We start from the raw sequence: 25,396 nt of genomic DNA on the forward strand, positions 1-25,396 counted from the left end.
GTCTGTGTGAAGCCAGGCCTATTTTGCCAGAAGATAAAGAGGTTTTTGCCATAACAGTTTCTAAAAAAGAATAAATTTCTCACTACAAACTCAGCTGAGTAGTTTATAGGCCTGTAACGCATTTCCAGCAACTCTGTATCTCATTGGGAAGGTAACTTTCCACTATTACAATATTTCCTCACTTTGTTACAGTTCCCTTACTGCCCCTATCAACCTGTGGGGAAAAAGCTTGCAAGTCATTGTTATATTCAGTTTCTTTGTCAAAGTAGATAGTCATAAAATCTTTTGACTATATGAAAGACGCTCATGTTATTTTAATCTCCTGCCTCTTTCTAAAAATCCTTTTAAAATAGAAAACAAAACATTGTAAAAAAGGTATTCTTGTATTTTGGGTTCAGCATTACTTGGAAGTTTCATAACATAGGATTTCATATATTTAATACAAGAGAAGCCTTTAATTACCACACAAATTAGCATTCAGGCATTTTTTGACTGTCTGAATTATCTCAAAATGTACCTCAATAGAAAATAACTTATATGTAACTTTTTCATGGTATTGCAACTTCAGAACTTTCCATGTGTCTGTGATTCAGCTATATACTGCCTGAAATGCATGAACTCTACAAAGAGAACAGTTTTATGTAACCTCTGCATTTATTCTTGTAAGACTTACTTAGGAGTTATATGGAGGACAAGCTCTAAGAGGCATTCTAAGGAAAACAATGCTTTTAATTTTTTCCTTTTTTTTTTTTTAAACGAAGACCCAAACATATCTTTTGAATAGCTTTTCAGTTCTACTTATTGTTTCCTTATTTAGAAAATGAGTTGCAACAATTTGCAAAGAAGTATTTCCCACCCAACCCATGAAATAGTGCTAGTAGTTGACCAAGAGTTGCTCTGGTAGAAGTTTACACAGAGTGAATTATTTAAGTAGTGACACTTTGACATTATGTGAAGTTCTTCCTCTCCCTCTTCCCCCCCATAGAGAAGAGGGTTTGGAGGAAACAGCCATTCAAGACACCTTGCTGTTACTCGAACTTGTTGTGAGTAGCACTAAAAGGGATCGTATTTCTCTACTGAGATGCCTGAAGCTGACCACGGGTAAGATGACATTAAGGGTTCAGATGGCAAATGGTAAACAGCATTTACTATGAACAAGGCTAGGGAGGGAGAACTTAATTAGGTATGATTTAAAAATACAAGAAAAAGCATTTAGAATGAGAAACAGCTCCAAGTCTAGAGTGGACAGGAAGGTGGCATAACACTGATAGCAGGAGGTGATAGAAGGGGCAGCTAAGACAGATAGTGAAGCAGTTTAGAGAAGGAAATAGCCAGATGGAAAAAAACCATGATTTTATCTCAGTTGAGGTAACTACTTAAAATATAAACTGGGAATGGCAGACACAGACAGGCATTTGTAAACAGTAGTAGTATGTTAAAACAGAAGGATGCAAGAGCAAATTTTTAAATTAAAGTGTTAATAAGAAGTGATTTCTGATTAAGGATGAATCTACAAAGGCTAATGTTCTGGTTTAAGCCCAGTAGGCAGATAAGCCTGCAGGTCTTTGTTCACTTCTTCAGGGTGTTCACATTGCTTACACACTGATGTAAAATGTCATTGTGCCTGGCTATACCACTGTAGTGGTTTAGCCAGCAGCTCAGCCCCACACAGTCGCTCGCTCACTCCCCCACCGGTAGATGGGGGAGAGAATCAGAAGGGTAACGCTTGTGGGTTGGGATAAGAACAGTTTAATAATTAAAATTAAAAGAAACAACAATAGAAATGCAATGTAAAGGAGAACAACGAGAGGCGCAAAACCCTGGGGGAGGGGGGAAGGGAGGGGAGAGGGGGAACGAACCGCCGAAACGAACCGTACATGCCGCGCCACTCCCGTGCTGCCACTCCCCCCCCCCCCCAATATACTGGTCATGGTGTCACATGGTATGGAATGAACCTGCCATTGGCCAGTCGGGGTCAGATGCCCCCACCACGGCCCTGCTCCTCCCAGCCCCGCCCCCCCCCCCCCCACGCAGCAGAGTGTGGGAAGCTGGAAAGATCCCCGATCCCCCACAGTGAGGAGAATTAACCCCTTCTCAGCCAAAACCAGCACAACCACCACAGCGCTAAAAATACTTCTGTGCTGTTGTTGATTACACTATTTCAGTACACTTATATTTGAGCTCAAGGCAAACTAATATTTATTATAATTTGATTAATAGACTTAGAATTTACAGGTGTCACAGGCCTCTGCTTTAACTAACAAGATTCTAGTATGAGATGTTTCTTTGTTCTTTTAGATGTTAAAAAATGGAGCTGTTTTAGAGCAAATTTTGAATAGAATTCCAGCTCAGACCACTGTATTGGAGAGTCACATTCATACTTCCAAAAGGATTTCTGTAATTGTGTGTTTTAAATTAAATTTTTTAAATTGATTACTTAGCATTTCTTGTCAATTAGGTATACCATATACACTAGATGTTGCAGAAGTGCAACAGTACCCAGTTAGCAATGAACTAGAGTGAACACAACTCTGCTCTTAGAGAAGCAGAGCATTTTCTTCTGTGAGCTACTCCTGTGTGCTAATAAGTCATTGCTCTGATCTGTGCAGTTTGGGGGGAAATTGGATTGGTGTTACTCTTAGTTCCATTACCTATTACAGTAATTTTCCTATATTTACTTATCATCATAAGCAGCTGGTGCATTCCTTCTAGTATAATATAATAAACTTTTTGTAGCTGTCAGCTCATACCTCTGTAATCTGACAAAAGAGATTCCTACTCAGTCTCACAAGACGTCATTCTTACCTCTGATGAGGAGAGTTACCTCTTGGTACTGTAAATCATCTCTTGTCATGTCTTTCAGTAGAAGCTTTCCACTTCTTTCTGATACAGTTTATCATTTCTATGGCTGGTGGAAGATGGAGATCACAAATCCTCAGTAGATTTCAAGCCTGCTCTTGCAGCTAGGTTATTTCTGAGTCTCACAGTAGTTCTGGATCAAGTAACTAATGTCACCATTTGTGAAAATCAAGAATGAAAGGAGATGTGTTTTATGTAAAATGAAATCTACATAGTTAAATCAATTATAGAGTGAAACTAGACCTGTAGATAAATCAGAAAATGAAATAATTGTTGATAATCATAATGTAAGCAGTGATACAAATTTGATAGTCAAAAGCACTTAACAGTAGAGGAGGACAGACCAAACTTTTCTGTGGCGTGTTTGTGTTTTAATGTTACACCAATACTATCTGAGTGGGTCAGTACATAGAGAGAAAGGAAGGAATCATAGTTAATGTCCCTACAAACTCAGTGCACAGTGACACGGACTTATATTTTCGTAACATAGGTGTTTACCAGATCACCTTCACTGTCCCAAGCAGCAGCTACTTGAACCACTCATTTCTGTCCTTTTTGCTGCTTTCATTTCTTTAAGTGGAAGCTGAGGCAGCAATCCTCACCTTTACTCTCAAACCATGTTTGAATGAGGGAGCATCCCACAGATAATCATACTGAAATTAATGTGGACGATTCTTCTGTTTAGGCTTCAGCAGCATGAGAGGACAATGAAGTGTTATATTGGCCCTTTAAATAGGTCACAGAAAGCCTGGAGTGGTTGTTATCAACATCTGCCTTCTGTGAAAAAACTGCCAAGATAGAGCTTTTTCTACATGTAAACTGACATTTATTAGTATTGTCAGGTCGTACTGAATATTGCAGTTAGACACTAATAAGATTAGGTAAATTCCAACTTCATTATTTTCCCGTTATCAAAAATCCTTTGTAAATTTATGGTAACCCACCATTACCAAAGTATTTTTGCACTTTCTAATTTCTATTTTATTAGCAACCCCATCTAGTAATTGTGTAAGGGGCATACAGCTAAACTGTAAAAGATGGCTGCCTAAGATCCCAAGAATGTTCATTTTACAGATTTATATACACTCAGGAAAATACAAGATTCAGATAGGAAATTTCTTGACTTCCTGATAAGACAATGACAATAACATTTCAGTATTTCTTTGTTGTGATTGGAGAAAGGCTGATTGGTCAGTGATATTTCAAGATTCACAGACACTAAACCAAAAATCAATGACACACATATTGATGTCCCAGGTAACAATAGTACTTAGGTATTTGAACTTAAAACTGAGAAATGATGGTTTTGTTAAAACAAATCCTAGATTTGACAGTGCTTATATACAAGATGAAAGGAAGATCTTATGCCGTTTTAATGCTTAGAAGAGCATTTGAGGTTTGGTCTTTTTCTTTACTCCACCTGACATGTAGCTTAGGCTAAGATTTTGAGTTTCTGCTTGGATGGGGGAGTGACTTGTTTTTCTTACTTCACGGTCCCTTCATTGAATTAGCATATGAATTTCATTCAGCATAACTTTGCAGGACAGGTTAACTTCCATCTTCGTTGTAACGACTCATATGGATTATACTTCATGTATTTGCAGAACAGTGCTGTGTCGTCTTTTCCATTGCATGTGCCAGCATAGATGGGGAAGGTTATAGATTTAGGGAGCTCAAAAATAGATTTAGGAATTTTTTTGCTCTGGAGTGGCACTCCAGTCAAGCTCTAAGGTCACTCTATAGTGCCTGTAATTTAATAAATACAGAGAGTTGGACATGCTGTCTTTTTAAGGTAACTTTTAGCTGCCCTTTAGAAGAGAGAGGTTTTCTAGGATGGGCAGGCCATCTCTTGAATGATGCTGAGTACTTTCTTTCCTAAGTCATCAGGGGCAGTGGGGAATAGGTCAGAACTGAAACATCTTTCCCTTTCTCTATTACCGCTAGAAGATCAGTGTATTTGTTTAGTGTTATAACATAGCTTCAGTTTTTTCACATGGGTGGTTCCCTCTCCTTGTCTTTTCCACTGAGATGTGGATAATTACCATCTGAAGTGACAAGAATTTCAGCAGTCCCTTGAAGACTTATGAATCCTACTTGCTGAGATGGCCAAATAGATGTTGTTCGTAAAACTTACCTTATTTCCTGTAATATACATTTGTAGAGGTTGAAGTGCCATTGCAGATTTCTGTTAAATATTGATGCACCTGTCTTCCAAGTAATTTAGGATTTTTTTATTCTGTTTGGTTTATTCTACTCATGAAGTTGTAATGTGCTGCACAACAGGGATAGATTTCAAAATCAGTCTTCAACTATAGGGAAGTTCAGGCATTAGTAAAAAGGCTTAATTCTTTGAAAGATTGAGTCTCACAGAGTCTAAAGCTATTCACATATACATAACACTTCCTGCTGATTATGTGCTTTAGTTAACGTTGTCCTTAGTACCTTTGTGTAGAGTTTAATTTGCTGACTATTTAAAGCTCTACCAGGGGAAAGAGCCTTTTTGTTCCAGAAACCTGAGATCGGGTGGTTTCAGGTGAAGTAATAACTTTGATACAAGTTTTAGATTTAACTTCAAAGGTAAGTGTCATTTACTCTAGAAATCAGTTCTTGAAATGTAAATATATTTTCAGAAGTTAATGACTTTCCTTTTGCTTAGGCTTTTGTCTGATAGGTACAATTAGGCCTGATAATATTTAGGGTGGGGTGTATTTAGGTAATCCCTTACGTTGTTCTTGAGAGAAGAGAGGGAAAAATCTGTTAGTATTGCAAATTGTAAAAGTTCTTACTATTAAATAAAACTTAATATAAAAGTAGTACAGAATTTTCTTGTTACCAGTTTCCTTATGATATAAAAGGTATGTTGAAGTAATGAGAAGTAGTTCAAATAGAATGGAATACAGAGTTTACCCAGCTTTCACTTTAGGTGAAAAGTGGCTCCCTACCATCATTTCTTTTGTCTAGGTCAGGTAGTTTTGGGTTCGTGGATAACATGACGTGAGCTGAAGTAAGCTATAAAATGAGATGCAGAAACTTGAGGGATGCTTAGGAGTGCTAATTGATGCCCTAAAATCTTGAAAAGCTCCCCTGCAAATATATGAAAGGGACAAATAACCTGCATTTTGATCTTATTTTCTATTAGTAATTACAGGAGCACTTGGAAGATAGACTGAGGGAGAAATTATAAATATTCATAGGTAGAATTCTTATCCCTCACATTTGTCATTATCTGTGGACATCTAGCGAAATATATTTGCTTCTCACTGTTTTCCAATTACTTAACTTCTGGAGCATAAGGAATTTTTTTAAAAAAACCAAACCAAAAACCAAACCAACAAAACAAACCCCTCTTCATTTTACATAGCTCCCTTACCTCAAAATCTTTTTACATCTTTGCATCATAAGACTATTTTCACTATTTCATTATGTAGTTCAACATCCACCTTCTTACAAAGCCCTCCCCATTTACCCATTTTTCTTACTATCTGGAGGATCAGAGTATAGAATCCTTATGAGAAGGTTTTGTAGTAGAATAAAAATATTGCTTGGTAGTAATTTGTCTGGACAGACAAGTGGTCATCTATGAACATTGTTTTGAAAAAGCCACTGGGTCTGATTTTTAAAGGGGAAAATATCTGATTTGCATTCTTACAGCTGTGAATTAGTGTCTCTAAGTAGATAAAACTCTACTACTGACTGGTGGTAGTGAGTCAAGAGTCAAGGCAATTGCTTCTTGTTGGTTGATACAAGGCTCCTTTAGGGTGGTTTATGGCATTATTACTGTAAAACTGTCAGGTTCCATTATCCTGACATTCCTTTGGGGGATTGACTGAAGACTGGAGGAGAAAGTCTTGCTTCCGGGCATGGTGAGTTCAGTGAGTTAGGATGAGGGGCAAGCTGGTGTATCTTTTTGCATTCAGGGCTCTGATTTTCACACTAGCTGTCATTAAACAATAATATATAACTTAGCACGTCTCTGTGTGGGAAGGATGATAGACTGAAGCTGGAAGGCACAAATCTGTCAAATGGAGATCTTCACTTCATCTATCTTGTATGAATATTATCTTTTGCTGATGTCCAGTATGCTAGTTAACACAGATGTGGTGACGCTTTCTGAGCATAATAGACTAAGGATTTGTTTACATAGTCCTTGTGAAACCTACTATATAGACAACACTTAGAAATTATTATTTTCCCAAAATATATTGAGTAAAAACTTCAGTTTCATTTATACAGAAAGAAATTGCCAATTACACACTCTATAATGCTCTCAATAGTAAACCACAATAAAAGCAGTAACAAACCCCCCATGTATCTCAATAAAGTTATAGTTTGGTTTGCATATAGGCATGATATCGGAACTGCAAATATGCAATGTCAAGCAAAGTTACAAAAAGTGTGTTATATTCTTAAGCAGTTACTTTGCAGTATCCTCATGTGAACGGTGTATTTTTGTTTGCTATGCAATGGCAATGTAATGCACCTCTGAGGAAAATTCAGAGAAAAATATGACATGTCATATTCAAAATCAGTTAATTCATATTTCAAGTTCAGGTGACTTTTCCAAACTTGACTTAATTTTGTTTTTTATGAATACTTTTACAATCCTTACAGGTTGCCAAAATTTCTAATGTCAGCGATATCTGAATTGACTATGGGTGTAAAATGTATGGCAGAAATAGTGTTTTCCATATGTCATTTATGTGTTACAAGTTTTAAAGTAAGCTCACTCATTAACTGAACTTTCTGAAGGTCTTTGAAGGTTTCACGTAAGCAACAGTATACTGAAAACTTCTTTTTGCCCTTTTCTGTAGGTTTAGATGTTGGTGACGGTTATGTGAATGACAGAGTTTCTGGTTTTTTGTGTGCTTATTTGGTTTGGGGTAGCTATAACTTCACGAGCTACTTGGAGGAAAGAAACAGTGTTACAAGCTAGAGTAAGTCTGGCTTAAAAGAATTTGAGACTCGTGAAGGTTTATAAAGCATGTGAACGTAGACAAAAGTATTTCAAAGAGTGCTGAAGGGTTGTTGAAGATGAGAATTTTTTCCACCAGTTAATTGCAAAAAGTATTAGTTAAACATTTTATAAGTGTAGACAAACAATAAAATTCTCTAGGAGGATCTCTCTGAAAGTTAAAACTGAAACCATGATTGAGTTTTACTGGTCACTTGATCAAGACTTCATTTGATTTCAGTAGAAGCTGCCTTGAGTCTTAAACTTTTCCTTATGTTATGCTTGGCACAAAATCCTCCCTAGTTTCAGAGGATAAGAAACTATTATTTTTATTTGATTTTACTTTATTTTTGGCTTTCTACAAGATGAAAGCAGGAGGACAACAGTGTTAATTGGCTATTGGTGCTACAGTTTACATGTAGATTTCTCATGTATAAGTACATCACTACTTGGAAAATTAATTTGAGTTAGGATAACAGAAATGTGTGCTCCCTCAACATATTTCACACTCTTCCTCAGGGCTATATTTAAAAATATAGGTAAGTAAAAATTTTTAAATTGAAATTTTAATTTTTGCAGCTATCATTAGCTTTCCTCATGACAATCTAGCATTGAAATTCAGTCTTTGAAAAATCAATACCTTCACAGCCTGAAATGAAATAAATTTATCAGTGCTTTTAAGGAGTAAATGCTTAAATGAATTGTAAAAGCAGCTCCTGAACATTGTTTAACCTCTACATACAGTTTTTAAAATCAGAAAGAAAATTGAACACTGTATATAGAAATGAATGCGAAATTTGCCACTGAAGTACTTGGGTGAAGAGGAAAACATCACTGCCTACTTTCCTAATGTATTAAGACGTTCTTGATGCCTTACAGTGTAATGAAAAGTGCACAGGTGGAGAAGAGTGAGGAATTCAGCAGATCTCTGCTAAGTTTTCATGACTTGATGATGATTTTCAGGCAACTTGCAAGAATTCCAGGGGCCTCAGATTTCATCACATGTTCCCACTTGCCATTGGTTTTATACTTCCCTATCCTGTGCGTTGTTCCAAAAAGGTAGCAGTTGTTTCCTCACTTGTAATTGTGGAGCTTTACCACAATAAGTTGTTCACAATCTTTTAAAGTGATTACAGATTTATGTTGTGCCACAGTGGGTTACTGTGTTTTTTACTGGTAAGGCTGGGAATCCCCATACAGTCATCAACTGCCATTTCATAAATGTCTGCCTGTCTTTCCTGCTGCTTTTACTAGTAGGTTCTTAAACAGATATCTGCTTAATACATCATTCCTGGAGTAGTATTTATACCTATTTCATTGATAGCTGTTTATTGTCTTTTCTTCTGGAGCTACCAAATGCAGCTATCAGGACACACACTGATCTTGCAGCCATCCAATGAGTGGTGTATAAGCCTGTTCCTGACTCTGTGATAAGTCACCCAATTTCTTTGTGTCTCTCTTTCCTATGCTGTTGAAAATTCGTCTGTTCTACTTGCTTTACTTAAATCGGGGTCCACCAAAATACTTAGGGATCAAATATGGCCTCCAGGTTTCCAACTGTTATCTTTCCCCAGATCTGATAGGTGAGAACAGTGCTAACAAATTACCTCTCCTAGGAACTTTTTCTCAGGTGCAACAGAAGAAAAAAATGTAGCTTAGACTATTGTCGTGGTTTAGCCCCAGTTAGCAACCAAGCACCATGCAGCTGCTCGCTCACTCCCCCCTGGTGGGACAGGGGGGAGAATTGGAAGGGTAAAAGTGAGGTAACTCATGGTTTGAGATAAAGACAGTTTAATAGGTAAAGCAAAAGCTGTGCACGGAAGCAAAGCAAACCAAGGAATTCATTCACTACTTCCCATCGGCAGGCAGGTGTTCAGCTGTCTCCAGGAAACAGGGCTCCATCATGCGTAACGGTTACTTCGGACGACAAACGCCATTACTCCAAATGTCCCCCCTTCCTCCTTCTTCCCCAGCTTTATATACTGAGCATGGCACCATATGGTATGGAATATCCCATTGGTCAGTTTGGGTCAGCTGTCCCGGCTGTGTCCCCTCCCAGCTCCTTGTGCACCCAGCAGAGCACGGGGAGCTGAAAAAGTCCTTGACCAGTGTAAGTGCTACTTAGCAACAACTAAAACATCTCCACATTATCACCGCTGTTTCCAGCAAAACTCCAAAACATAGTCTCATGCTAGGTACTGTGAAGAAATTTAACTCTATCCCAGCTGAAACCAGGACAACTATATATATATATATATATATTTAGCAATTTTCTATACAGGACGTCTTTTATTCTGGCAGGTTGCTAACAGTGCACTTAGGACAAATTATACTGCACCCATAATCTTTACTACTGCCTCAAAATCTACAAGACTTCACATTTTGTATGTCACAAAGAGGTAGGAGCCTTTTCAAAATACTGTGAGAGTTTACTGCCATTGTGCTGATACATTATTTTTCTATATCCAGTGCCAGTAACTATGAATAAAGATGTTTTTCTCTGGCCCCTATTTTATCTTTAAAGAATGATCTGACATAGGTTTCTGAATTTCAAACCATTTATTTATTATGGTAGTGAAACTGAGTTCGTTTTTCTGCATGATATAGTAGTCATCACCAATGTATCCAACAGGATTTTTAATTTTTTGGGTAATTTTCTTAGTTAAAAAGTTTGTCATTAAACTCATCTACTACTAAATAAGAACCTAATTACTAATGGCAGCAAGAGCTATCACCATCTGAGCATGAAACTTATTATGTTTAAAGACCATTATTTTTTTGACCAAATTAAAAATAATTATCTCAAGTTCTAGAAGAAAATTACCTAATTGTACTCTGTATTGCTGCGTAGAACGTAAAAGTTTTTTAGATCCACAGTAATTCTAGTTTCAGAATAATTTTGTGAGGATTTTTTTTTTTGTTTCTTCTAGCTATTGTAATGGCTGCTGCAATACAAATTTTACTTATATTTTGGATGTCTATCATGAGAAACCTTGAATTAGGTTTCCAGAAGACTGCATGAAAATCCTAATATTATTCCAACTCTTAGTATTAAAATTTCTAAGTTGTTAATGAATAGCTGTCTTTTTCACATATACATATGAGACCATTATCGAAGTGTTCAGTAAAGAAAAAATAAAGGTGAATGGTGACAGTCACAAAGTTTTCAGATTTTTCTTTGTTCCAGCTCGCGTTTCTATGACCTCTGTTTTTGGGAGGAATGTTAAAAATATATTTCAAAATAGGAGTGGTAGTTTCAGTTTTTCCTAGTTTTAGTTGTCATAAAATACACAGTTAAAATATTAGGGAAGCTTTTACAATAATAATGTGTTCTTGATTTTAATTTTGCTTTTAGCTTTCTAGTATTGTATCATAGCGATACAGATTTAAATACTCCTAGCCAGTTTTCCCCCAAATACACTGTATGTAATATTTTGTTTCCTTTCAAGAGGAAATACAGGGAGGAGAAAAAGGCAAGTCCAACATTTTATTCTTTTAGCTATCAAAGAATACTTTTAAATCAAGTGTCAACCATGGATCGTGGCACTTGACTGCATTAGTATGGTTATTTTTATTCCTGAAAGAAAGGTTTATTACAAAGTAATTTATATTCCTTAGCCCAGAAATATAATTGGTCTGAACACTGCAGTCCTGTAGAGCTTTTGAAGCTGGGACATGCAGCAAAGAACATTTCAGACAATTTTAAAGAAACAAAAAGAAACATTGGTAAAAGGAGTGAATTCTGAGTCATCAGCTGTTAGTATTGAAATACATTTTTCTCACATTGTGCTATAATTCCTGGCTCTATTAATGTGATGTGTATTATTGCTTTGGTTATTGCTGATGCTCCAAAGTCAAATAATTGTAATTTTTTGTCTTTGCTTTATCAAGCAAATTGACATTTTCTGTTTGGTTTTTTTTCCCCTTTTCTTTTTTCTTTTGAGTCAGGATGTTCCTCTGTGCTTTTCAGAATTAGATATTATGGCTTTTTCACTTTGAGATTACTTTTTCCTCTTCATTTTAATCCCAGCCATATAATTTTCATCCTCGTTTTCATTAGGGACTTTTCAAACCTATTTGTTGTAGCACATTCAAAGGTATAAACAAAGTAGTAGCTTCTGTTTTGTTCCCCATCTTGTTTCCCATGTAACCTCAAAAATAGTACTCTGGCAGTTACGTATTAGTACTTTGCATTGGTGAATTGACGTTTGTATGGAAAGCCAACACAAAGTGTGAATACCGTAATTTGAAAGTCAGTCTTACAAATAGACCATAGACTGATAGAACTTTCCTGCTTTCCATCAGTGTTGCACACCTTTTATTGTTTCCCATAATTGAAATATTCATCCAAGATGAATTTCCAAGATACTTGCTGTGCTTGTAAAATATCGGAACATGAATCAGTTCCTTGGAGTTTATGGATTACCTGGTTCTTTGTAAGATTTTACATTAATTTTATGGGTTTTTAACTTCTGAAGTAGTCTGGTAGTTGTCTCTCACTCATAAAAAATTGTCATTTGAATAATTTAAACCTTAAACTGCTGGCATCACCCAGAGTTCTTGACAATTAAGTTAAATGCCTAATTGGACCTTTGACAAAGTTAAAGAAAAAAAAAGTGTGTTTTAATATCTCCTTCTGATGCTTTTATTTTTTTATTATTCATATTTTGAAGTGCATTAAGACTCTGACCTTTGCTGTACACCTGCACATATGAATCGTAGCTGGACTTTTGTCTTTTCACTCTTCCCTTGTCTCTGTTTTCAAAGTCTCAAATAGGCATCTCAGCCAGCCCAGCTGTTTCTGCTCAGTACTAACCAATGGCAGCAATAGAATCTATTTTGTTTCTGTGGTGTTTTTTGTTTTCCAGGTTGCTTGCGAGGGTGGGGTTCTAGAAGGTAAAAGTGTGTGCATTTCAATCATGATGAAGGGAAAAATAAACATTAAAAAATTGTTCAAAGCGTCTGAATAAAAAATAGAAAGGCCATGAACCATTCCAGTGGTCTTTCTTCTAGTGCTGTGGGATATGGCTGGCAGGATTATTATTTACAATGTTTATGACCTCTAGAAAAGATCTGTTTGTGTCATCATTCTTTCTCCTAACTTTTGGAGGTAATAAATGAGCAATCTGAATAAAGGTTTTTTGTTATTTAGAACAGTGCTGTGTGAGAAGTAGTGGTGTCTTCTTTCAAACTGCCTAGGTGGTTTTCTAAAAGGGACAACTGACTTGAAATCCCGTTGTCATTTTGTAATGGTATCTAAACCAGTAGTATTTGTGCTTTTGTGTTGTTTTCAGTAACACATATGTTCTGTACTCGGCTGACATGATCTTTGAGGGTCACTGAACTCTGAGATTTGGCTCACTGTGGTTTTGTTAATGGCCTGCAGAGTAGTTGTGAATGAGTCACACTGCTTCCTGTGCCTCAGTTTCCTCATAGCTAAGTGATGTGAATGATACTGACTTGAACCTAGAATGGCCTTGCTGGATGAAAATGAGTTTCATCTGATCCTATATCCTGTCTCTAACTGTTGATATCGGATACTCAGAAGAGATTGTAAGAACAGTACAAGTATATTTTCCGTAGCTATTCCTGAGCTTCCACCAATATGAGGCTCACAGAGTTCTAGTCCAGAAGTGGTGGGTCTAATATTCTTATCTGGATTTTTTTCATATGTGCAGTTCTCTAGGAGGGTTTTGAACCTATTTTGTAAAAATTTTAAGTTGTAAAATTTAAGTGTTCGGAATATGGGTAAAGTTTTAGAAACTACATCATGCAATGACTTATTTCAGCTTCTGTTTACACCAGCCCACTGGTGACATTTTTATAATGTGAAAACAGCTCTGTCTTTGAAATGTGTTTGGATACAGTGATGAAGGAATTAAACTTTATTATTTTACTTCAAAATGTATATAGTTTTTCATAGGCTGATAGAGATCAGAAACTGCAAATACATTTTTCACAAATAATCATGCCCGTTGTATTAGATTAAGTAGAAATAAAATTAATTTGGTTCATATTTGGAATCTATATACGCTTGAGCTAAGATGAGAAATAAAGGCCAGAGATATAAACAGAATTTCTTCTGCTACCCAGTGACAAAAAACTCTGTACTACTCAAGGAATAAGGTTTTCTCCTAGGTTTTCATATGTTAAGGAACTGGAAGAACAGTCAAGGCTCTCTAAGAAGTAAATTTACCTTTGTGGAATTAAAACCTGGGGGTTTAGGTGCTTCCGTGTTAATGATTATCTTTTATAATTTAAAATCATTTGACGTATGAGTGTATAACTCAGTGTTCCATTCAATCGAAACCTTTAATGATAAGTAATGTGGGGGTGGGGTGGGGCAGGCTTGTGTATGTGTGAGTGTAGAAATTGTATCTAACGTTCATGGGGCTGGAAGAAACAGTAAAACCACCAGTCTCCTCATTGCTGCTGTAATGTTCAGACAATACTAGAAGAGTTGTTATAAAGAGGAGCGAAGCTCAACTGCGTATTTGTCACAGCTTAGCATATGCTACAGGCTTCATGAGTTTCATGAGCAAGGTAACAAAGAAGATTGCTTTTTGTTACTCGTTGCCTCTAACAAAGACCTGACTAATTTAACAGTTACGCACAGTGGATTTTTTCCCCCTTGTATTTTTTGTTTTTCCTTTGTATACTAGTGGGTGGAACAAGTTTATCCATCAGAAGAGGTTTTAAGGTAGTCACATTGTGATGATAAGGAATTTCTGACATGGTTTGCATTTGAAATATTCAGTATTACTATAAATCAAAAGGTACAAGCTCATGCTGTAGTGCTGTATGCTACCTGGCTCTGAAATCACTGAAAGCTAAAGGGACACATTAATATGCGTATTACTGTGGAATGATTGGTTGGCTTTTCTTAATGGGCAGCTGTTGGAACTAATCAGACTGTGCCTAAGAGCATAATAAGGAAAAACTTTTATAATGCTTAGCCCTCTTGGAAACTGTCATTTCAGCTGTCATACTCATTGTCACTGATTTAGTCTAGGTTTCCTGTTTTGTTAAAAGCTGTAATGCTGAATTTCAAAACAGACTTAATTTAATTTACAGTGGGTTCTTCCACATATATCCACAGTAGGCCTCTTCTTATGGTAACAGTAAAGTTAATTGAGGGTGGAAGTAGAATCTTGACTCTGTAAGTAGAATGCATAACAAATGTAGCAACTACTTTTATAGTGTCACCTTAGGATTTTGAGACAGTGTTCTAAACTGGGAATCCATGCAACAACTGAAAACTATTTTGTTGCAGTGAGCAGTCCTGCAGATTTCTATGAACAGATAGACTCAATCCCTTCTCAGAGACTGCTTGTTTTATCTTATCTGTGTATCTGTGAATTTGATGTCTAATGACAGATGTAGTAGTTGGTGGAATGTCCTAGGTGTGTTGTAAAAATAGCAATGTGCCTAACAAAAGTTTTGAATTCAGAATAAACTATTCATTTAACTCGCTGCTTCATAAACATAAGAAATTGAATTCTTGTTCGTAGCTTAATATCTTAATGTACGACAATCCTAACAATATATTAAACCCTTTAAAATAAAGACATTTAAGTGCAAAAATCAAGGTATAGGCTAAGTGTTTGTGTCTAAGTGAAAAGTTGTTTAAGGAGTGTTTAAGTTAAATTGTTTTAGGTGTGTTTTATTTTCCATGCTGATGGTTGGTTTCCCACTTGGTTGGTCATAATTTAACATGTTTTAGGATTGGATTTTAGGTTGATTAATTTTAATAGTTTTTGTTTGGTAGATTCAGTTGTTTACATCATGTTTTTATAACATGAAGGCTAAACTTCGCATTGAATTATTCAGAGCATGTTGTCGTCCCCAGAGGGTGCTTTCTTACAACCATTTTCCTAATTCTAACCTGTATGTGGCTGAGAGCTGCTGCCTTTGTTAGCAAGTGTCTCAAAGCAAGATTAATTCTATGGGTGTTGTGATGATTCTTTAACCTGAGGTTATTATCCTAGTGGAGTAGTTATGAAGAATCTAGGAAAAGTTCTCAGTTCTTGTATGCCACACTGACACCGTGGTGGTTGAAAACATGTCAGTTGCCCAAAAGCTGTTTATATTTTATAGTAAGGAAGAGGCCGCAGGTCCAATTTCTGTGTGCATATTACGTACACAAACAGCATGTGTACTGTTATTTGGAAACATCTGTTTTAGGACAGTGATTGAATTAACCTCAGGAAAGAACTTTGAGTGGATCCAGACCTGGGAAAGTTGGCTTTTACTCTGAATTGGGTTACACAAGTTGTTATTGGGCAGAAATGGCTTCAACTATCTTTGCTTAATTTGCTGTTTCTGGACTAGTGGCATTTGTGTGAGGTCAGTCATATTGTTAAATAATACTTCAGCTCTTTTGAGTGCTCTGGTGTTAGCTTTCTTGTGCAGATACACCCCATTGTTTACTTCACTACTAAGATTAACCACTCTGTGCAGTTTTTTCCATGAATTGTGGGAGAGCTTGTCTCAGCCTCAGAGGATAGATAGTTCACAGTTTATTGGAGGATACATGTTACCTCGTGGGACCAGTCTATATCTTTGCAACAGGAGATGGGTATTATATTTACCTTCTGAAGCTGGTATTCTTCATGCTTAGATGTTGGCTAATTGTGTTCTATGGTTCTATGCTTTTTTTCACATTTTTTCCTGTCAGAGGAAAAACCCCTGTCCATTAGCCAAAATTTATAGCGTATATTCAAGACTGAACTACTAGAGAATATAAACAGTGAAGAAAAACTGAGCAGGAAAGCTGGAATGGAATGATGAGTGATTGGTGTTTCTCCTGTAAACATGCCATTCTAATATTCTTAATTTTATTTTCTTTCTTGCAAATCAATTTTATCAATTTTTTTCACTGATTTTAAGTCTGAGAAATAGCAGAAGTGTATTCAGTTAGAGTAAAATTGGAATTTATTTTTGTTTTTAGCAAAGAATATATTCCTCAGTATAACTAATTGTAAAAGTATGTATCAAATATCCTTTAAGATTTTTGATCCCAAACAACTCACAGGGAAGCTGTTACTAGGAATACAACCTGTTAACTAGAAGTCATGACAGTTTATATACTAGAATTTTCAGTACACACAGGTAGCATAAGATATGTTTTCAAAATTGACTTTCAGAGTTGAGTTACTGCCTTACAGTAAGGAAATGTTTATTCCTTTTTGTCTAGCTTTTGTTCTGCTGATTTGGATAAATAGGAGTCAGTAACATTGGAGGAGGAAGAAAACTTGTCTTCCTGATAAAGCTGGCACCAGAAAACACATTTTTGGTCTGTCCCCTACATTCCCTGATTAACATGGTGAAAAGAGGTCTATTTAATGAGTTCTAGAATTCAGTCTCTCTGGACTATTTTCATACTTACTATCACTCTGTATGTCTTTTCAGCAACTGTCTATAATTTATTACCCTGAAATTGCAGTGTTACATATTATCTTGCAATGTGTAGTGAAGTGGCATCTTGCACTTCATATGCCATGTACCTTTACAGTTTAATATGGTAGATCCACTGTTATTTTCCCAGAATAATACAAAAAGGATAAGTTTTCATTTTTTGGAATAGCATAACTTAATTTCTTTCAAAAGCAAAAATGATCCTGTGGTAGGTAAATGTCCCATACAAACTTTCTCTTCTTTTGAGTTTTACAAAACCCTGCAAAGAGTGAAGGTCTTGAAAAAAGCTTACTGTCATGTTCATTTCAGCAGTATTTGTGAGAGGCCTACAGTTCCTAAAGCCTGTTTGTGAAAGCTGGGGGAAGTCTACTCAAAATGAAAGAAGTGAACTTTATTATAATAGTTTTTTTCTCATTCGGTTATATTTCTGCCCACATGAATTATTAATTTTCTGCATTAAGGCTGTGTATTTTTCAATGTCAAAATTCATAAAGCAGTGACACACGAATATTAAAGTGTGGTCTCTGCATGTGAAAGAATGTCCTTGTGATGTAAATCCAGAGAACATGTTATCTTATTCATTTATTTTCTTTGTGTTTCTGAATGCTAGGACCCTGAAGAGAAGGGGTTGTGTGTGTGAGATACTCATGCCATTCAGATGAAAGTTTTGTCAACATTTTTTCCTGAAAGTGTAAACATAAAGGGAAGATACAGTGGTTTTGCTCACAGCTAAACTTTAGTTTAAAAGGGCCTCAGATCAAATAAGGTAAGCCTGCCATATGAGGATAGGCTGGGAGAGCTGGGTTTGTTCAGCCTTGAGAAAAGGAGGCTCAGAGGGGATGTCATCACCAAGTACCAGTACTTAAGGGGTAGCTACAAAGAAGATGGAGGCTCCCTTTTTACACAGAGTCCCATGGAGAGGACAAGGGGGAATGGACACAAATTGCTCTTGGGGAGATGCTGATTGGACACCAGAGGGGAATTTTTCACATTGAGAACAGTCACCTTTGGATTAATCTCCCCAGGGAAGTGGTTGACTCGGCCATGTTGGACACCATCAAGAGTCGGCTGGACAGGGTGCTGGGCTATCTTGTCTAGACTGTGCTCTTCCCAGAAAGGTTGGACTAGATGATCCCTGAGGTCCCTTCCAACCTGGCATTCTGTGATTCTGTGAAATATTTGTACCCCTTTTTAAGGCAGGACCAAGGTTTTCTGTCTACTTTATTTTTTATTTTTCCATTTGTCACAAGCCAAATCCATATATGTCCATCACTCCCAGTTCCCACTGAAATTACTGGAAGCTGAGGATCCTGGACAGTCACTACTTTAGGGTGAATTTTCAGAAGGAATTTTCAGAAACGTCTCAGTTGTTTCTATTTTCTTGTCTACAAGTGGCTGTCAGTTTTAATCTGCCTTCTGCCTGAAAGTACTGATCTGGTTATAGAGCAGGTAGTGAATGGGAGGGCATTACAGGTTCACACTGCTCCAACACCCAGTCGGCATTCATCTGAGAGCTCTAAAATGTGTGATTAGGAGCTGAAGATACCTTGTTTGGCTGTCGAAGCAAAACGAGGTTGTGATTTAAGAGCTGTTCTGAACAGCAATACAGAACTGTTAGCTGTTACCTCCAAGAGCACAGTGATGCATTAGAGAATTGCATCGCTAAAACATGTACTCATTTATTTCCCTTTTTTAGAGATCCTCTGTTCTGTTCCTGTTGCTGTTCTCATAGGAAAGTGAGCAAATATGTAATTGGCACACATATATAAAGCAAATATCAAAATTAACTTGTTGAATATATTGTTGCCTAATACAAATCCTAATTTTTTCCTTCATTATGTATCTATAGTGTCACTCCAAAGACAGAGAACGTACTGAAGGATAAGTCAGGCATCTGCAGCTGTATCTATCTGGGTGTGGAAACATGAGAATTCAGAGTGAAGCTCAAACATATTTAATACCTTAATCTGAACACCTTCAGGCGCATTGAAAATGTAGCTTCCTGTTCAATAGGATGTCTGTGAATATTTCTGAACAACTATAATGGAGGAGTTTAAAGGGGAGGTTACTTCCCTAATTGCTTTACCTGCAGCTATTGACCCGTCTTCTTTTGGGAAGAGTGTCTCTAAATGAAAAAACTTTTGTTTGACGTTTAAAATTCTAAAGTTGAGTTTCTAAAGTTATGTTCTAAAATTTAGTTTAATACATGATTGGTAATTCTGAAGTGGCTGGCTCTTTCAGACAAGCTACAAACCTTAGACAACTGATAAAATGTCTCTGACTTCAGTTTCCCATCTTTAGGTAGTGGTACAGCTATTTATATAGCAGGAGTATTGTTAAGATAAATTCTGTAAAGTTTTGTGGTGCAGTTGCATATTTTGCTGTAATATATAATTGTACGTCTACAGTACATTGTGCAAGACTAGTCAAGTGACAGCCCAATTTCTGCTGCCACTTTTTTTGTACGCAATTATTTTGGTAATTTTATATCATGTTGATGCAGTAATGTGGATACACTGTTACTCTGACCCTAGTATAATATTCACTGTCTCTAATCGTTACTCCTTAATGGAGGTGAACATGATCTAATAAATACATTCTGAGAATTGGATGCCAAGAATTGAGGAGAATGCAAAAAGTCTGCATCTCAGAAAAAAATTATCTGTCTGTCTATCTGCCTATTTATCTATCAATCTTAGAAAATAAAGTTGACAGTGTTTGGAACACAACAAGATTGAAAGGAACTCTTTACAGAAAGGAACAAATAATCTGAACGGATTAAGGAGACTCAAGTGATGTAATTGTTTGAACTGTGTGAGTCTTTTTGTAGTAACATTAAATTCAGATTTCCAAGGAAGCAGTTTCGTGTTTAGGTATACCGCCTAGCCTTTTTTCTTCAGAAAATCAGTATTAAATGCATTGATTGTCTGCTGCTTCATTCCATATTATATTTTTTACTGTTCCTTTCCAGCATGAAATGGTTCGTTATTATCCTTGTGTTCTATTGATCCCATCTACAGCATTTCGCTTTTTGTCCGCTTCATAGGGCGAGCAAGGTTTTGTGTGTGGTTGTATATGTATATATGGAGAGGAAATCTTTGGCAGTGCTTTGCATTTGTAGAAGCTCTTTTATAATCGAAGATGGAAAACCAGCAAGTTATGATATAGACATTGCTAATGAATGATGCCCTGAACTTTTACGTAAGGATAGAGCTAATTAGGATTCTGAATGCACAAAATTAACTTTAGGTTCATGCATGATTGGAAGCTTCCAAGTCCTCCGTTTGCTGTGGTTTTGAACCTGTAGGTTCAGTTTGGTTGGAGCTAAGCTTTGACTTACTTCAAAGGAAACCACGTGAAACTCTGTGTTACTGACAGAAAACAATAAAATGAACAAAACCCATAGGACTCTTGCCCTACAAATTAAAAGTCTGTAGTTGTTTTGACAAAGAGCTACTGTTTCAAATATGTAAACAGCTTTGCATCTGCTGAGTTTTGCATTATAAAAATTTCTTACCTTTGTAATTGTATTTTCTCCTCTAAGGTACTGTCACTCAGTTCATAAGGTAACCATCAGTATTAATAATACATATTTCAAGTAACTTTGGGTTGTAAGCTGTGCGAGGTGATGAGGGTAGTGACTGTGCAGTCTTTAAACAGGACAGCTGTCCAACAAATTTTAATCTTCTAGACTGAGTGAACATGTGAATTGTACACTGTGTAAGTAATAGCAGACAAGGGACCTTTATTAGAGCTACAACACTTAAGATATTATAGATCTGAGTATACTAGTATGCACATATTACTGGAACTTGCATCCATTATTGACTATCGTATAGAATATTTTGTGGTTGAGGCTTTAGCATGGCTTTGGGAATTCACATTTTCACATCCAAAGTATCACCTTTGGAAGAAAAATCCAAGTTTAATTTTCAGCTTTTATTACAAATGCTGTCCAATGTATAACTGTCGTCTAGTTTTCTGCATTAGGAATGGAAATTGTGCTATTATACTCTTTTCTTTGCTAATATAACACTACAGTTACAGATTAGTTCCATATGTCTTGACAAAAACAGACAAGGAAACAGTGGCTGGGACCTGTCTTGTAATTTTGCAGGAGACCTGCAAAGGTTGTCTGTGTTGCTATATCTGAAATAACTAGCAGTTAGCAAACATGCATTATTTCCTGGACTTTCTGAAAAGATTTTAGGGTTCTTTGGCCACAAGATTGCATTTCAGCCAAAGGTTTTATTATTAAGTAAATACTTCAATGTGTTAATGAATTACTCTCTAATGGGAAGCTGATCTTTTTATCTTTTTTGTTCTTTTTTCTTTTTATGTCTTTTTAACATTTTGTTCATTTTATTTCCCTGTATTGCTGTATTTGGCCTGCTGGAACTTAGCCACTCTGAATCTGCTTATTTTAGGTTTCAGGCAGAGTAAGATATCTAAAAAATAATAAAACTAGCTGATTTTACGAGGATTGTTGACATATAATAAATAAGCATGCACTTCTAAAAACTTCTCACAGTCGTCTTGCAGTATTCATTGAAATGAGTTACTGTAGAACATCAGTAAAAGTTCATTATATGCATGTTGTCTAGCCCTTGACTTTTAAGACTCAGTTGAGCTAAAGACATACATCCTGTAATGTGTTTGTCATTTATAGTGCAAGAAGATAATTATTGATATTAAGCATGGGGCGAAGTTGTAGACACAAAACAATGAGCTGTCTTTGCTTGTGTGCCTTTCTCTAAAGGTTCAGAATACCCTACTGTTGTGCTTTAGCCGGCAGCTCAGCCCCACACAGTTGCTCGCTTACTCCCCCACCAGTAGATGGCTTGGTATGCATGGGCCAGACCCCAGCATGTTGCAGTTATCTGTGTCTCTCTGGAGTTCCCAGCATAACAACATACTTTCTCCAAATATTCTACTAGTTTTTTAGGATTCTGCACTTGTTCGAGGGTGAAACTCCAAAACACTGGGGGTGCCCACTGCCCTAGGTATTTGCCCATGCTATCCCACATGCCCTGCCACTCGTAACTATCAAGCCTTGGGGCAGATTTCTGGGTGATATTCTTAAGTTGCTTAGTCAAAACCAAAACAACATGCCCAAAACCTAACAATAAGTGCACCTTAACCACCCAAGGATGTTCAAGATACAAAAAGGTTGTTGTAGTAGAGGCAGAGACATCATAGAACAAAGTTGCAAAGGTACTATTCTGTATTTCCTCCATATAAAACCTCTCAGAGGAGGAGGTATAATTGCTAATTGCCTCAACAAGGTGGTATCCAAATTACAGTAACAGTTTCAGCAAAAACCCCAAATACCAGATAAAGCTGAAAAGGAGTGTTTGTATAACAAATCTTGTAGGCAAAACATTACTAATCACAGCAGAACACAGCAGACTCAACAAACCAACACCGATCTTTAACACCAACTGCAAAAAGGACAACATGGTGCTGTGACCAGCAGCTGTTGTTATCTCCAACCCTTGAGCCCCACGTTGGGCGCCAAAAAGACTGTCGTGGTTTAGCGGCAGCTCAGCCCCACACAGTCGCTCGCTCACTCCCCCACCAGTAGATGGGGGAGAGAATCAGAAGGGTAACGCTTGTGGGTTGGGATAAGAACAGTTTAATAATTAAAATTAAAAGAAACAACAGAAATGCAATGTAAAGGAGAATAACGAGAGGCGCAAAACCCTGGGGGAGGGGGGAAGGGAGGGGAGAGGGGAACGAACCGCAAGCGATGCAGCTGCTCACTGCCCGCCAACCTGATACTGTGCTGCCCCCCCCCCCCAATATACTGGTCATGGTGTCACATGGTATGGAATGAACCTGCCATTGGCCAGTTGGGGTCAGCTGCCCCTGCCATGGCCCTGCCCCTCCCAGCCCCCTGCCACAAGGCAGAGCTGGGAAGCTGGAAAGGTCCCCGACCCCCCACAGTGAGGAGAATTAAACCCCTTCTCAGCCAAAACCAGCACACCTTCCTGAACAAAGATGGAGGACAGTGTTGACCTATTCTTTGTCAGTTAACAATGTATAGTTATTATATACAGTTATAGAATTTGTAATGTTTTGAGAAATAATTACTGATAGACTGTCTTAATTTCAGAGTACTTTGTATCACAAGCAGTCATTTCTGTATGGATATTTAGTACAATATATTCTTTCCCTTCCCTATTTCTTTGAGAAATTACTATATCACCTTACTGGTGTGCAAGTGCAAGTTCATAAGATGTTTTGAACACACCAGACCATGCTGGTTAACCAGAAGCTGGTCTTTTCTCCCACTCCTCTCAATAATGAAGCCCACATTACAATTTGTGGCGTGAAAGAACATTAATTATAGTGTCCAGGTAGTCAATACCCCATGGATTTAACAAAACACTGCTGTGAGAGCCTGTGGTACCGCAATATGTATGTCTAAAGGCAAGTCATGTGTCGACTTGAGGTGCACCTTGTCACATGCAGTTCTGTCCATAATACTAGAAGCTCTTCTAGCTTATCACATTAAGTGTCCGTGTGTCATTATGTTTTTATTAATCTATCTAAATGTTAAAATTCTTAAAAAACTCTCTGATTTTTTATTTACATGACAGCCCAAAACAGCTCCGAAAAGGACATTTGGATCCATTACAAATGATCAGGTAAATATACGGTAGGGAGCGTTCAACAAGAATATCAGTTTCATTATTTCAGAGACTACTGTGTACATGAATCCGCTGAAAAGGGTGTAATGAAAATGGAATAAGGTAACAGAGTTGCTTATTGCCCCAATAAAGAATCTTGTGATCAGGGCCAGAGCTTCTTAAAGCTAAACCTGGCTCTGAAATGGGCATTACCTTGATTTGTCTCAAATAGTTAGGTTACATTGCTTAAACTTTTTAGACTAAAAAAGTGAACCTCTCTTTATTTCTCACTCCCATCCTTCTGTAGTGGTGGACATAATAATATAGCAGGATATTTTTACCAGTCATTTTAATGGTGAAAAGGTACTATATAAGTGTTAAGTATCTATTATGCTTTTCCTATGGACTCATACCCTTCCTCGTGGGAATAAAGCCTTCAGTTCACTGGGGTAATGTGCTGACTGAGGTACAGTTCAGTCCAAATAACAACCTGACCCTAATGGAAAGTTTCACTTCACTGAGGTTTTAATGATGATAAAACCATTCACTTCAACATCAAGAATTTAATCCCAAGGAGTTTTCTTCATGTTTTTCTCAGGATTTTAAACTCTCAATTTCTTTGATTATGAGGGAAAGAATTATATTTTTTTTCTATAATTTTTTAAGGTTATAATCTTAAAGCTGTGTTTCTTGAATGTTTCATCATTTTTTGGAGTATTTAGAATGGGAGAACTGTTCATTCTCAGAAAATGTGTTTGTTAAAATGCAGCGTAATGTCACAGCTAACCTTATCCCTTGAACAATGTGAAATAGGCTTGCTTGAATTAGGAGAAAGTATAATTTGTTCTTTTTTTTCCTGTAGTTTAAAAAGATGTATAAACTTGTAATGAATAACAAGAAATACTTTTGGATAATTAACTTGGAAGAGATCTTTGCATTCTTTTCTGTTTTTCCAGTAGTTTACTGCTAGTGACAGGGAACCGAAGCTCTATATTTTATATAAAACTCATATGGTATCATGAAATATATCCTTCTCATACTTGATAGTTAAAGAAAAGCAGAAATGGGTATGCATATATATAGCTGCATGTATTCAAAGTCTATGTGAAGTGTTTGTTGTAGTTGTGGGATCTAATGACAGAATAATCAGTACCCATCTGTCAACTTGTGTACAAATAAAGAAGTAAAAGATAGATGACAGGTTTTTTTTCCACTAGCTTCTGGTAGCTTTTTTTCTGGAAGTCTGTGTTAAAGCATAGAGTATATAATACATTATTTCTCAGTAATTATGAAATTTATTGCAAATAACTGCTAGCCAGATTGAAGATGAAGAGGAAACTCTCACTCTGCCTTCATGAAGAGATCAGCATAGAATCACCATTCTAAAATTTAACCTAATTGGTTCAAAATGTATATCTTGATTTAGAAGCAATTTGCAAAGCTTATGTTTTCATGGGCCTTCTGCTAAAGAAGCCAAAGCTGTATCTGCTCTATGGTTTCAACTGTTTTCGTCTTCGTCGATGCTTTCTGGTTTTGG

At 36.8% G+C, this 25,396-nt stretch overlaps 1 protein-coding gene across 7 annotated transcripts in view; it reads left to right on the forward strand.

Moving 5' to 3' along the window:
- Positions 1–25,396, forward strand: part of PCDH11X (protocadherin 11 X-linked) — a 514,007-nt gene that overhangs the window by 53,487 nt on the left and 435,124 nt on the right. For 6 of the 7 annotated variants that reach the window (XM_064462893.1, XM_064462890.1, XM_064462896.1 and 3 more), the window contains one exon: positions 23,830–23,877. The exons of the other annotated variant lie outside the window; for it this stretch is intronic. In XM_064462893.1, coding sequence (XP_064318963.1) covers positions 23,830–23,877 — 48 coding nt within the window. The remainder of the gene's footprint in view (positions 1–23,829; positions 23,878–25,396) is intronic. 7 annotated transcript variants of the gene reach the window in all.

The sequence above is a fragment of the Phalacrocorax carbo genome, chromosome 11 (genome assembly GCF_963921805.1).
Source record: "Phalacrocorax carbo chromosome 11, bPhaCar2.1, whole genome shotgun sequence".
NCBI classification, from domain to species: Eukaryota; Metazoa; Chordata; class Aves; order Suliformes; family Phalacrocoracidae; genus Phalacrocorax; species Phalacrocorax carbo.